This window comes from Emys orbicularis, chromosome 9, assembly GCF_028017835.1.
Source record: "Emys orbicularis isolate rEmyOrb1 chromosome 9, rEmyOrb1.hap1, whole genome shotgun sequence".
Lineage (NCBI taxonomy): Eukaryota > Metazoa > Chordata > Testudines > Emydidae > Emys > Emys orbicularis.
Window position 1 is genome coordinate 64,478,908 of NC_088691.1, and position 14,621 is coordinate 64,493,528.

At 45.2% G+C, this 14,621-nt stretch overlaps 1 protein-coding gene across 1 annotated transcript in view; it reads right to left on the minus strand.

Moving 5' to 3' along the window:
* Positions 1-14,621, minus strand: part of NMNAT3 (nicotinamide nucleotide adenylyltransferase 3) — a 66,962-nt gene that overhangs the window by 16,029 nt on the left and 36,312 nt on the right. The window contains exon 2 of the mRNA XM_065411165.1: positions 12,821-13,004. Coding sequence (XP_065267237.1) covers positions 12,821-13,004 — 184 coding nt within the window. The remainder of the gene's footprint in view (positions 1-12,820; positions 13,005-14,621) is intronic.

Consider the following 14,621-nt stretch of genomic DNA (forward strand, 5'->3'; position numbering starts at 1 on the left):
TCCACCAGCAACTTACATTCGCCTCGCTGCCTCGCCAGCCCTCCTGCTGTGTCTCCAGGCAATAGCCCTTACCACTCCTACTTGCCTTTGTGCTTCCTTGACACCAGTCTCCTTGCAACTTGACTATCTTCAGTAGTGAGACTCCCAATCCAACAGACCAGCTACGGTCTGTTAGAATGGGGCTCCCATCTGGAGATCCATGGGAGGTTTGCCAGACTGAGAGATTGCCTTTATAGAGCTGCAAACTCCACTCCTCAATATACTTGGCCTACAAGAATCCTCCTCCAACCATGTCCTAGTCACTGTTACCAACAGGTAGCACAGAGAGTAAGGAGAGGGTGAGAAATTTATCCAAAGTTGCCTGAGAAGACAGATTCTCCATTGAATGAAATCTCTTAATGAACATTAGAAGTGAGCCCCATTTTGATGGACATTAGCAGGTCTGTTGGAATGGGACTCCTGATGCACGGGTTTAAGATATTAGAGGGAAGATGAGGGCCTGGATAAAAGGGTCATCAGTGGCTTTCTACTGGCTCTGTAAACCCCAATGCACACTGTTCCCAATCCCCAGCTTGCCAAGTCCAGTTCCCTGATGTTCAATAGAATTTTTTTTTCCAGTTCACAATATATTAGTGAGGCCACAAGTAAATATTTCTGCATTCTTCTCTTTTACTACTTTGTTTTTGTCAGTCTTTTACTTCTTTGTATTCTCTTTTGGGGTTTGTTCCTTCTCACCTGTCCTGTTTCTCCCTTGCTTCACTCTCCACTCCTAATTCCTGGTTTTATGCAGCTCAGCTCCCCACTCTGCCTCTAGCCCTATTACCCCACTCCATCTGTGAACACAGCAGATCTAAGAGCACCGCTGTGAGGCCAGTAAGACTAAAGGGTAACACTTCTTCCTTAACTCGGGCTATATGTTATGTATAAATTCACTGGTGATCCCCGACATCTCTCCTGGTGGTATTCAGAGAGGTGACTTAAGTTTCCCCCCTTCAAACAATATAAAACACAATTGTAATGGTTTCTGCCATTATTTTACAATTTAATTTAAAAAAAAAAATCAAACCCTTTTTTGTAAACATATAAGAGTTGAGGAAATATATAATGCAAGGCATCAATCTACAGTATGAAACTCTTGCCATACTAACACAATCTTCAATGCATTAGTCAATGCAATGCAATACAGAATCCTTCAATAACCCATTGCACAAAGTTAATTGAGGACTGGGGTCTTGTGTACAACAAAAACTGAGCAGCTACTCTGTGCAGTGTACATTTTAACGGCTGTTAGCTTTTCAATTAAACAATGCCACAATGTACCTACTAATCTACAAATTCCCAGGCTTCTGAATTTATATATACAACTTTATTTAGATACATATGTATCATGTTTTATATAGAAACACACAATATTATATTATAAACACTACAGTAAAACATGGGGGGTAAAAGGCAGAAATTGTAAATGTATCTATTCCCTTTCTTACAGAGAATGCTTCCTACATTACTGGTGGAACTAAAATATTGCTACTTTTGATCATTAATATCAATACAAACCTAATTTCTCTGTCCTAGATTAATCCCTGGTGTAAATACACTGCAATCAGCCCTCAATCACAACAGGGGTACAACATTTAATTCATTGTGTTTACTAACAATACTGTTTTATATTCAGAAATACAAAGCAATATGCAGTAACTGACTGGAATTAGATCCAGTGGGTCCCTCCCTCCTCTAGCTCATGGTGCATGAGGAACATATTGCACTGCCATGCAAACCTTAAACTCACAAAGAACAACTCATTTCCCCTCTGCATTGCAGGACCTGCTACTCATGTTAGAATTTATTTCACAACCAGAGGAGGTTTTAGCAATCCACCAAAAATGCCTTTACTGTGACCCGCAGTGAGAAAAGCTCACTCAGGGGTGGGGTGGGGGGAATAAAATCTATTAATCTTTCTCACTATACAAGGCAACGCAAAGCTGCGGAAGCCTTCGATTGGCACAGCAGCCAGGGTGATGTTTTGTCAAATCAGACCCATAATGAGGAAGTAAAATTCCTTAAAACAGATACTTTTTATCTTCACTGTGCCTCTCGATCCCCCAACAAATTTCAGGGACACATTTCCCAAAACATCAGGGAAAATAATCTAGATTGCCTGCATAAAATCAACATATGTAAATCATGTTTATGCAAATTAGAATTCTGCTTTACTACCACATTTTTAATCCTAAAAAAAAAAAAAACCCACCCAGAACTGCAAGTTATTCTCATGCCCCCTAACAGGACACAATATACCAACACAGTAAAGTGTGTGATTCAAATTGCTGATCAGAAGAGAGAGCTATGTACAATAATGCTTGATTTTGACCCCTTTTTTTCTGTTATCAGAATATCTTTCAGCTTGCTACTAAAATTCTAGAGAAACACACAGTGAGGTAAGTAATCAGTTCTTAATTTACTAAGCAGGATAAGAGTATATTGTATGTACCTGATTCTCAACTGGTATAAATCGGCATAACTCTACAATGAAGATATGCCAATTTATGCTAGCTGAGGCACCATCCCTATTATATCTTTATATACCGTCAATAGGATCTTGTCCCATTTTTCTTCATGGAAGATGATCTTGTAGCCTGCAACAACATCGATGGTGTGATGGCAGCCCTCAACATCGTTCACGATCCAGATGAGTGGAGACTGTTCATTGATTCATCGAAGACGAGTCTTAAAGCTGTTTTACTGCATAATGGCAATGTTTTGCCATCAATTCCAGTTGGTCATGAAGTCCATATGAAGGAAACCTATGACAACATGAAACAACTTTTGAGGTGCATAAACTATGACCAACACCAGTGGCAGCTTTGTAGCGATTTGAAGTTTGTTGCTCTCTTGCTTGGTCTGCAGACTGGATACACAAAGTACTGCTGTTTTCTCTGCGAATGGAATAGTCGTGCAAGAGATTCCCACTACATCAAGAAAGATTGGCCACTCCGACAGTCATTGGAGCCTGGGAGGAAAAGTGTTCAGCATCCACCACTTGTTGAATCAAGGAAGATTTTGTTACCACCCTTACACATCAAGCTGGGTCTGATGAAGAACTTTGTCAAGGCCATTGACAAAACACAAGCAGCTTTCAAGTACCTCCGTGGAAAATTGCCAAGGTTAAGTGAAGCTAAGATAAAGGAAGGTGTCTTTGTTGGTCCTCAGATTTGTGAACTTCTTCGAGATGATGCATTTGACCATGCACTGCGTGGCAAGGAAAAGACGGCATGGAAAGCCTTCCAGTTAGTGGCAATAAATTTTCTCGGAAACAACAAGGCAGACAACTACAGGTTGTTGGTGGAAAACCTCCTCAAGGCATACAAAAGCCTTGGTTGCAACATGTCACTAAAGATACATTTTTTGCACTCTCATCTAGATTTTTTTCCACCGAACTGCGGAGCAGTGAGCGACGAGCACGGCGAGCGATTTCACCAGGACATTGCAACAATGGAGAAACGCTATCAGGGCAAATGGAGCCCATCAATGCTTGCAGACTATTGCTGGACAGTGACAAGAGATGCTCCATTTAATGAACACAAGAGACAAGCCAAGAAGCGCCCAGTAGACACTGAATAGGACTAAACTATGTACAGAATAGTTTTTTGCCTTTTGTTTCATAATAAATTTTATTTATATAACCCTTTTGCTGATTTTTAAAGTGTTACATAAACAGGACAGGTGAAATATGATCATGTAAAGCAACCATAAACACATGAAAAGACCTAGGTTTACAATTTATGATTAAAACTCTACTATCTACACAATATACATAGACATAAAATGTAAAAACTTAAATATCTTAGAAACAGTAGCCAATCAGTTGTTTTAATTGTCATATTTGAATTCAGCACATCAAAATACATAATAAATAGCACATTTGATCTCTGAAGCAGACGACTTCTCAAAAATTGTAGACCAGTGGTACAGAAGGCTTGTAGGATCAAGGCCTGGATAACTACAGGGCTCACTTCACCTGGAACAACTACAGCTGCTTCTCTGGTGGAAAGCAGCAGTTGTTTAGGAATGATGCACCATGATTGTTTAGGAAAACAAGTGAAGAATAACATGCCCAATTGACACTACTTTCTGGACAATCCTGGAAGGTTTGTGTCTGAGCCTCTAAGCTTTGTGCAACAGGTCTACAAACTGGCTCCAACCAGAGGGAGAAAAAGCACACCCCATAGTGAGGACAGATGGCTGTGGCTGAGAATGTTGAATCAACAACATAGCTATAGCACAATCATGTTCTTTGGAGGTCTCTCATAAAATACAGGCTAAACCTGACCCGACTTAAGGAAATGTGTCTGTCAATTGATTTATTCCATAATTTCTATGTTCTCAAATAGAAATAGGACAAGAAGTAAAACATGTTGCGATACCACCCACCATAATGTATTTATTTATTTATGTGTGTGTGTGTCTGTGTATAGCTGAAGTTGTGAGGTTTCAGACAAAAGAACACAGCAAATTCAGGTGGTTTTAAAAAAACAGCAGCTGCCACGGAGTTGGGTTTTACTAGTTGCGAGTTTCAGTAAGAGATCCTTCAAAGCACTGGTTTGAACTGAAACATGCAGCCAAAATGGTACTGAGGGCAAAAATATCTCAACTAATTTAGTGGAAGTTCAAGAAAGTAGACTGGTTTGTAAGTTATATTAGCCTCCTGTTTCACTTCTCTGTACTAATCCATCCAGAAGGGCCTTAGCAAGGAGAGTTTTTTCTCTATTTCTCACAGCCACATGGTTCCTAACCTATTTAGACCATGTGACTTAAGAACAATGCATGTTTAATAAAATATTACTTAATTTCTTAAACTTACCTGGAGAAATTAAGGACAATTTTCTAGAGTGACTAGTGATTTGGTGTGTGTAGCGGGGTGGTTACCCGCTCCAGCCCTGACAGGGTAGAAGCCAGCCCTGGGAGAGGGCTAGGGGCTAGGGGGAAAAAAGCCCAAGCTGATTGGGGAAGGAGCTACACCTGGGCCACGCCCCAATCAGGGCAGCTGGGCCTTATAAGAAGGCCAGAGCAGGCAGAAGCAGAGCAGAGTCTCCCCTCTAGCTGTGGAGGGAGACTGGCCTAGTTGCAGGGGAGTAAGAAGGTACCTGGGAGTGAAGCAGGGCTGGGGAAGAGCCAGAGGAGCAGGGGAGCTCCAGCCTGGTTCCAGGCCCACAGAGGTACTGGGTAGTAGAAGAAGGCAGCAGGTCAACCCTCCCCTTGCCTGTGATGAGTGGCTTTTATACTGCAGTCTGCCCCAGTGAGTGGGGGCTAGGTAAGGACTGGCAGTAGCCCAGACTGAGGTGAGGTGGGGGGTAGTGGGGGGGGGGTCTCCCCGGGGAGGGGAGACCCACTGAGACTGTAGGGTTACTGTCTGGGGGCAGCACCCAGAGAAAGGGTCATCCGGGAGGGACATGGGGGCCAGCTGTGGCGGATCACCGGCCTGCAGAGGGTGCTCTGGAGGCTGGAGAGCTAATTCCATCAGGAGGCACCACAGGGATGAGTCCGCACGCTTACAGTGTGCCTCAATTTTGGGGTGCCCAATTTGAGTCCTGAGCACTCAATCGAAAACCAGTCCCCTTTATGGGTCTCAAGTCAGACATCTAAAAAATGAGGCACCCAAAATTATGGTTTTGAAAATTTAAGACTAAGAGGCAGGATGTGTAGGTCATTCAGAATCAATAATCTGGTTATCAGACCATTCAAGCTCTGGTTTTGGAGGGCAGATATTGGTTTCATCTTTAGGGGACACACTCTGCATGTGAGAACAGTGATATCATAGGTAAGCGTGTGTGTCATTTATAGGCACTGTATTAAATAATAGTAGTAAATGTTGGGCCTAGAACACTGATAGCATTCCTTTTTTAAAGTGATGATCAGGACCACCATCAAAAGGTTTTAGTGCTTTCATAGTCTTAATCTCTATCCTCCTAGGTGGATAAGATCTTTAAATAATGAAAATTATAAATATTCTTAAACTTGTGTAGGTATGTCATCACAGAAACATGTAGATTAAACATGTACAGGTACTTTAATTTTCAGACAACTCACTCAATTTTTAACCTGTGAACATATGCATACAAGATGGTTGCATACAGATATTTTGCCCATGAAAATTCAGAGACCATGGCTGAAAACTTGTTCCTTAATCAGCTGTATGCACCAAAATCAATCGTTTTACTGGATTTTTAAAGTCCTCTCAAAAGACATTTCTAGATTAACTGTTGGCTTCTTTCTTGTTTCTCCCCGCACCCCCCAACTCTACTAGAATCCAGAGATCTGAATTTCCAGCATGCCAGGCAGACTTTAGAACTGTCATCAAGGCCAACATGGAAGAATTACTTACCTAGTAGTTTGGCTTCTCTGAAAGCATTATTCTGGTCAGAGTCTCACAGCTGGCTCTTGTGCTCCCTAATGTGAGACAGGGGACACTCCCCAGACTCTCAAGTTCTAAATCCCCAATGTCAGCAGTAGTACACTGAGGCACATGTCATTTTACTACTGGTGGTCTCACACCACACACTTCCCCCTACCCCCAGCTTCTCCTGGAACTTTCCAGTCAGTTCATGGTTAAGTAGAAAATGATATCTCCCACCGCCACCCTGAAGAAATCCTGCCAAAAAGATATCTTTACAGAAGCAAAATTACACAGTAATCTTCTTTTACTATAGCACCTGGGAAGAATTCTCCATCTCAGGGTATGTCTACACTACGAGGGTATTTCGATTTCACTTAAATCGAATATGTGGAATCGATATTGCAAAGTCGAACTTGTGTGTCCACACTAAGGACAGTAATTCGACTTTGTGAGTCCACACTAACGGGGAAAGCGTTGACATTGGAAGCGGTGCACTGTGGGCAGCTATCCCACAGTTCCCGCAGTCCCCGCTGCCCATTGGAATTCTGAGTCGAGCCGCCATTGCCTTCTGGGTAAAAAAAAAGGGTCGAGCGTGCTTTTGGGTAATTGTCGTCATCCGTCTGTCAATACCGCCCTCCCTCCCTCCCTGAAAGCGCCGGCGGGAAATCAGTTCGCGCGCTTTTCGGGTCAGTGACAGCGCGGACGCCACAGCACTGCGAGCATGGATCCCGCTGCGACCATCGCTGCAGTTGTGGCACTTGTGAACGCCTCGCAGGTTATCATCCACCTTTCCCAGAGGCAGATGCAGATGAACCAGGCGAGGAGGCTACGGCACCGCGGTGAGGGACTGAACTCTGAGAGGGGCACAGACCTCTCACAAAGCACGGGACCCAGCTCCGAGGACATCACGGTGACAATGGGTCATCTGGATGTTGTGGAACGGCGATTCTGGGCCCGGGAAACAAGCACTGACTGGTGGGACCGCATAGTGCTGCAGGTCTGGGACGAATCCCAGTGGCTGCGAAACTTTCGCATGCGGAAGGGGACTTTCCTGGAACTTTGTGAGTTGCTGTCACCTGCCCTGAAGCGCAATGACACCCGGATGCGAGCAGCCCTGACTGTCCAGAAGCGAGTGGCCATAGCCCTCTGGAAGCTTGCAACGCCGGACAGCTACCGGTCTGTCGCGAACCAGTTTGGCGTGGGCAAATCTACCGTGGGGGTTGTTGTGATGCAAGTAGCCAAGGCAATCGTCAAGGTACTGCTCTCAAAGGTAGTGACCCTGGGAAACGTGGAGGTCATCATAGATGGCTTCGCCGCGATGGGATTCCCAAACTGCGGTGGGGTTATAGATGGAACTCACATCCCTATCCTGGGACCGGACCACCAGGCCAGCCAGTACATCAACCGAAAGGGCTACTTTTAAATGGTGCTGCAAGCACTGGTGGACCACAGGGGACGTTTTACCAACATCAACGTCGGATGGCCGGGCAAGGTTCATGACGCTCGCGTCTTCAGGAACTCTGGTCTGTTTAGACGGCTGCAGGAAGGTATTTACTTCCCGGACCACAAAATAACTCTTGGGGATGTGGAGATGCCTACAGTGATCCTTGGGGACCCAGCCTACCCGCTAATGCCCTGGCTCATGAAGCCCTACACTGGCGCCCTGGACTCTGAAAAAGAACTCTTCAACTACCGGCTGAGCAAGTGCAGAATGGTGGTGGAGTGTGCTTTTGGACGTCTCAAGGGGAGATGGCGAAGCTTACTCACTCGCTGTGATCTCAGCGAAACCAATATCCCCATTGTTATAGCTGCTTGCTGTGTGCTCCACAATCTGTGTGAGAGCAAGGGGGAGACCTTTATGGCGGGGTGGGAGGTTGAGGCAAATAGCCTGGCATCTGATTACGCCCAGCCAGACAGCCGGGCGATTAGAAGAGCACAGCGGTATGCGCTGTGCATCCGGGAGGCTTTGAAAGCCTGGTTCCACACTGAGCAGGGTGACCAGTGACTTTAAAGTTTCTGTACAGAGAAGCTGAACCTGCCCCCGTTTCTTTACCCAGTTAAGGATGACTATCCTCTCCAGTTACAGACCCCCTCCACCCCCTTCCAAAAAAATAAATTTAGTTTTATTTTGTTAATGAACACCGTTGTCTTTATTACTGTTTTCGCGGGAATGTTTTAAACCTGGGACGCAGACTGTGGTGGGGAGCGGGTGTAGTGTACTGATGCAAATGATCCTTCTAAACTCCAGGAATGACAGGAATCGCAGTGGCGGATTGGTTGTTTCCACGGAGCCTGCCAGCCCTCCTGAGCGGGACTGCGTGTATGTGGGGGCTATGTGACTTTATGGCAGGGGGAGGAGGGTTACAGATCCCCTGCTGCGTGGCTCTGTGATCCAGGACAAGGACCGCTGCATAACATCTGTAACTGCCCTCCCCCGCCACAAAGTCACAGAGCAACACCCCCCCCCCACCCCACGCACAGAACATGAAAACCACCTCCCAGACTGACCAGGGTAACTAGTCAGTGCACTGTGTATGTGCCCTGCTGCTGGACCTGCCCCCGCCTCTGTAGCCTGCTAAAGGTGAATGTCCTGTCCAATTACCAAGCCCCTTCCCCCCCTGCAGACAGACTCTCCCTCAAAACAGCATGACTGAAACAGTAATGAACAGAAACGTATTTTTTATTAACAACCACACATGAAACTGGGGGGTGAAACTTGGACGGGGGCTTGCTTGAGGCGGCCAGGAAAGGACTTTTCAAATTTTGGGGAATGACAGCCTTCTGGTGCTTGAGCAGTCTGCAGGGGTGGAGTGAGAGTTTTCACGGACTCTCCCGCCCCTCCTTCTTTGGACTTTGGGCGAGGGGGGTATGGGACTTGGTGGCGGGGGAGTGCGGTTCCTGATAGACTGCAGCGGGGCTCTGTCCTCCTGCCTCCGTTCCTGCAGAACATCAACAAGGCGCCGGAGCGTGTCCGTTTGCTCCCTCAGAAGTCCAAGCAGCGTTTGAGTCGCCTGCTGGTCTTCCTGCCGCCACCTCTCCTCACGGTCCATGTGTATCCGGTGCATTTGGGACAAATTCTCCCTCCACTGGTTATGCTGTGCTGCCTTGGCTCGGGAGCAGCCCATAAGTTCAGAGAACATGTCCTCTCGCGTCTTCTTCTTCCTCCGCCTAATGTGCGCTAGCCTCTGGGAGTGTGATTCCAGGCTGGGTTGGGAGACAGTTGCAGATGTGGCTGTGGGAATGAGGAAAAGGCAGTGAATTCCTCCGAAAGATAAATGTAGTTGTGAATCAAGAACCTTGATTCATAAGAACATAGTCTTTCTCCGTGAACAAGACCATGAACCACACCTATCACATGCGCACTGAGGACAAGGTCGAATTTTCGAACCTCGCCTTCAGTGCCTGGGCTTTTGCACTGCCGATCTGGGAACCGGGGCAGGACACGGTACTCTCTGTAGCAGGCAAAGATGGTAAGCCGTAGACTTGTTGCAGATTAAAACTTTAGGAGTACCACTGGCCACCTTTCACATTGAAAGCAATGCCAGTCTGTGCTGCCATCAGTCGGCCAAGCAAGAACTGTGGCCCTGTCCCACCCCCTCGCGGATGTGCCAGGGAAAGATCCCTGGATGCTGACCCTCTCCTGCCCCCACCGCGTGGCTGTTAACCAGCGGTCACAGTTCTGTAAAGGAACTTGTTGCAAGCAGTCCCAATACTAACAGTCCCCTACCTAATTCAAAGCAGGTTGTCATGACTGACATCACCCTCATGAGGATCCCGGACAACGAGATCCGGAGGATGCTTCGAGAAAGCATGCAGAGACCGGGGCCCTATGCCGCCATGATCTGCAAGGCGCTGATTCCAGAGTACCTGCTTGTCTCCTGGCGCGGGAACGTCTCTTACTTTGGAGGACCAAGTAAAGCCGCTCTCCCAAGGAACCTGATGAACAGGCTATCCCTTTACCTCCAGGAGAGCTTTGTTGAGATGTCTGTGGAGGACTACTGCTCTATCCCCGGACATATAGACCGGCTTTTCATATAGCTGCAGTAGCAGCGACAAAAGAGTGGAGCAGCTTGGGCAGCACAATCATGCAGAACCGGACACTGTTTGATTTTTTTACAAATACTTGTTACTGATTATTTAAGCGCCCTGGGGGAAGAAATCATGAATCAAAGATTGTTATTAGTATTAATATTCTAGTTTTGTACAAAATAAAGGTTTATATGTTTAAAGCACTTACCGCTTGATCCTTCCCCTGAATCTGTGTCCGGGTTACATGCTGGGGAGGGTTGGTAGGGGATCTCTGTAAGGGTGATGAAGAGCTCCTGGCTGTCGGGGAAATCAGCTTAGTAAGCGCTGCCGACTGCCTCGTCCTCCTCATCTCCTTCCTCATCTTCCCCGTCCGCTAACTTGTCCGAGGAACCGGCCCTGGACAATATCCCATACTCAGAGTCCACGGTCAGTGGTGGGGTAGTGGTGGCGGCCGCACCAAGGATGGAATGCAGTGCCTCGTAGAAACGGGATGTGTGGGGCTGGGATCCGGAGCGTCCGTTTGCCTGTTTGGTCTTCTGATAGCCTTGTCTCAGCTCCTTGATTTTCACGCGGCACTGCGTTGCATCCCGGCTGTATCCTCTCTCTGCCATGGCTTTAGAGATCTTCTCATAGATCTTTGCGTTCCGTCTTTTGGAGCGCAGCTTGGAAAGCACAGACTCATCGCCCCACACAGCGATGAGATCCAAGACTTCCCGATCAGTCCATGCTGGGGCCCTCTTTCTATTCTGGGATTGCACGGCCATCTCGGCTGGAGAGCTCTGCATCGTTGCCACTGCTGCTGAGCTTGCCACGCTGTCCAAACAGGAAATGAGATTCAAACTGCCCAGACAGGAAAAGGAATTCAAATTTTCCCGGGCCTTTTCCTGTGTGGCTGGTCAGAGCATCCGAGCTCGGACTGCTGTCCAGAGCGTCAACAGAGTGGTGCACTGTGGGATAGCTCCCGGAGCTATTAGCGTCGATTTCCATCCACCCCAAGCCTAATTTGATATGGCCATGTCGAATTTAGCGCTACTCCCCTCGTTGGGGAGGAGTACAGAAGTCGAATTTAAGAGCCCTCTATGTCGAACTAAATAGCCTCGTGGTGTGGACGGGTGCAGGGTTAATTCGATTTAACGGTGCTAAATTCGACATAAACGCCTAGTGTAGACCAGGCCTCAGAGATTGAAGAAAGATCAAATGTGAAACCATAAATAACTGCAACAGGAAGCAAGAACAAGGCTGAGGCCAAGAAATGAGAAGAATATAAAAGAGAGGTAAGATACACACCAAACCCCATCACCTTTTGACAGCTTTCAAGATGCATGCTAACAAAATTCTAGCAGGTGGGAGAGTTTGGGCTCCCCTACACCCTGCAGTACTGAACAACTAGAGTAGGATTCTTCCCCACAGACTGACTCCAAGCAACAGTGCTTTACAAGCTTATGAAGTGAGAACTACATAACTGCTTTGTGTAAGATGGAAACAGCCCTGAGGCAGAGGAAACCATCCTACCTTGGATCAAATAAGCCTTGACATCATTATTGAGTTCAGGCCAGCCACACCATAGCAGTGTGAAATGCAACTGGCATATCACTGTAACATGTTCCTATCAGTGGTGGCAGTGTCCAGTGAATTTGTCTTAAACGAAACAAGGAGCCATTCTGAGAACTTTAGATTGCTCCAAGTTCAGCCCCAGAGGCCACTGGGGTCTTGGCATAGAAAACAAATTTAACAGCAAAAAGAATTGGACCTGACTGGAAGGCATGGGAGGGACACAGCAGAAAAGGACCCCAAAGCAGGATCAGTGCTGATTGTATTGAAGAACTGGAGCAACACATGAAGAGGCATGGACTTTGGCATGGAGCTCCTTCAATGACTCTAATCAAGAAGGAACTCACTGAAAGGTTCCCATGGTGGCAGCTAATGTCCTGGATGGTGTGTGACCACTAGTGTAAGGGTGTGTGTAGGGGGACTTGTGCCACAACCCAATACTACTGCTCTTACAGACTAAAGCCTGAAAGCTTGGGGAGCTCCACCTGCCTTGCAGTAGGGAACACTAGACTCCAGAGTAAGAATCCTGCTCAGAGAAAAAAGTTTAGTTCATGAGTGTTCATTGCTCACAGACCTAGCATCCTTATCACAAAGCAGACGACACATGAACAATCCTTAAGAGGCTTTTCATCTCTCTGGGCAAGGATGAATCACTTCCCTTTGTTTCAGCTTAGCTGAATGGTCTAAAAGGCCTACCCAACTAGTACTTTGCCCTAGTGAACATACAGAGGGCTTTGCCCTTTCCATTGTATTGTAGCCCTGTTAAAATGCAGACATGACAAATGCTGCTCCTTGCGATCTGTTGTGGCCTCTGGCAACTCCATGAACAAAAATAAACACAATTACCTTAGCACCTTTACAGTTTCAGTCCACTTCTCCTGTTCACTCTCCCATGGATCCACTCTAATCCAGTCTGATGTCTCCAGCGCAAGCTGAGCCATAGCTATCCGGTGCCTTGCTGAAACCAAGCCTTTCTTTCCATAGTTATCGTTGACCGGAGAAATGATACCTTCAATCACCCGGTATCTTCCTTGGGAAGACAAGAAAGAAAATCAGCATTTTAGATCATTTTTTAAAAATGGTGATAAAAAGGAAACTGCAATTTATGTAAACATTGAAAAGTAATGTTCCTGTTCTTCTGTGATTACACTCTTCAAAGTTCTATTATTGAAATGTTAACTCCATTAGACAATATTAAAAGGAAAGCTGGAGGAGTATATAACTTCCTGCAAATAGAAATGTTTGTCATTTATAATGCAGATGATCAAGCTCACTGAAGAGAAGGTTAATGAATTTTTAGTTCAAGTAACTGTATCATTGCAGCTTTCAGACAGCCTAGATGATGAATGTTTTAATTGACCAGAGTTTGTTTCCAAGCATCTCATGCGTACCATTTAACAAGATCATTGTGCTTCCTCATCAGGCTAAAGCAAGAATTACACTATATAAAACCGGAGCAGTTTTCTGCTGTACTGTTTAATAGCACAAACCAAGCAAATCAGTAGATTCAAAAATTCTATTTTTTGTATAGCACAGGATGGGTGATGAAGGTGTTTTAAAACAAGACTTAAAACACTGGAAAAACATCCTTGCCGAGTTTATCTGCCATGAAGCTTGCTTTCCAGCTGGTTGATCATGTTAATTAAATGTGAAAATATGCCCGTATTTTCCAACTACTGTAATGTAATGAAATAATTAACGCTATAAGCTCTCATAGTCAGATTCTGCAGCCTCCGATTCAAGTCAGGAAATAAAAGTAGATAAAATCTTCCCACAAAAGCTATAGCATTTATCCAAATAGAAACAGCAGAGAAAGGCAGCACCAACATGAGCTTTACGTCCCTAGAATGGATAAGAACAGAGTGCAGAATAGAGGTGTTTCAATAAATACAAATGATCGCGTTAAAATCTTTATGAATCTAACATAGGTACTCTATGGTATATGGGGAGAAAATAAAATAAAAACAGATCTCTTTATAACTGACATTACTGAATAAAGAAAAAAAAATCAAATCACCCTGCTGCAGCCAATCTCTATTATTCTACAAAGAGGGCTATTCTGAGAGCCTCATAATTCATTTCTGACACTTGAACATGACACTATAATCTAATGGATTGCAATTTCATTTTATACATTAGGGGTGAGATTTTCAAGAGAGTCTAAGGGAATTAGGCACACAAATCCCATTACAATTCAACAGGATTTGCATGCCTCTTTGCTTTGAAAAACCCAGCTTAAAGTACCTTCTCTTTTAAACCATCCTCATATAGGCAATGCAGTCTGTGGAGCTGGAAAGTAAGTGTCATTAAATCCACCTCAATCGGACAGTGAAAATCTTTTCACTTACATATGGTGAAGATTCATCTAAAGTGTTGAATAATATATGACAGGTACATAAAATATTTTCAATGTTGTGTAAACTTACAGTGTTGCCTATGAGATTTTTATTAATAACATTGATAAATAAATCAACTGCTTGGATAATATAGTGCTATAATAGATCCCCAGTTAGGGAGGGAGTTGTAATACGGTATGGATTCATATATTGTATTTACATTTTATAAGGTATTTTGCTTATAACATACTATACAACAATTTTCATTTCTGGGCTTCAGTTCATTTCCCCCCCCCCCCAACATTTCTATA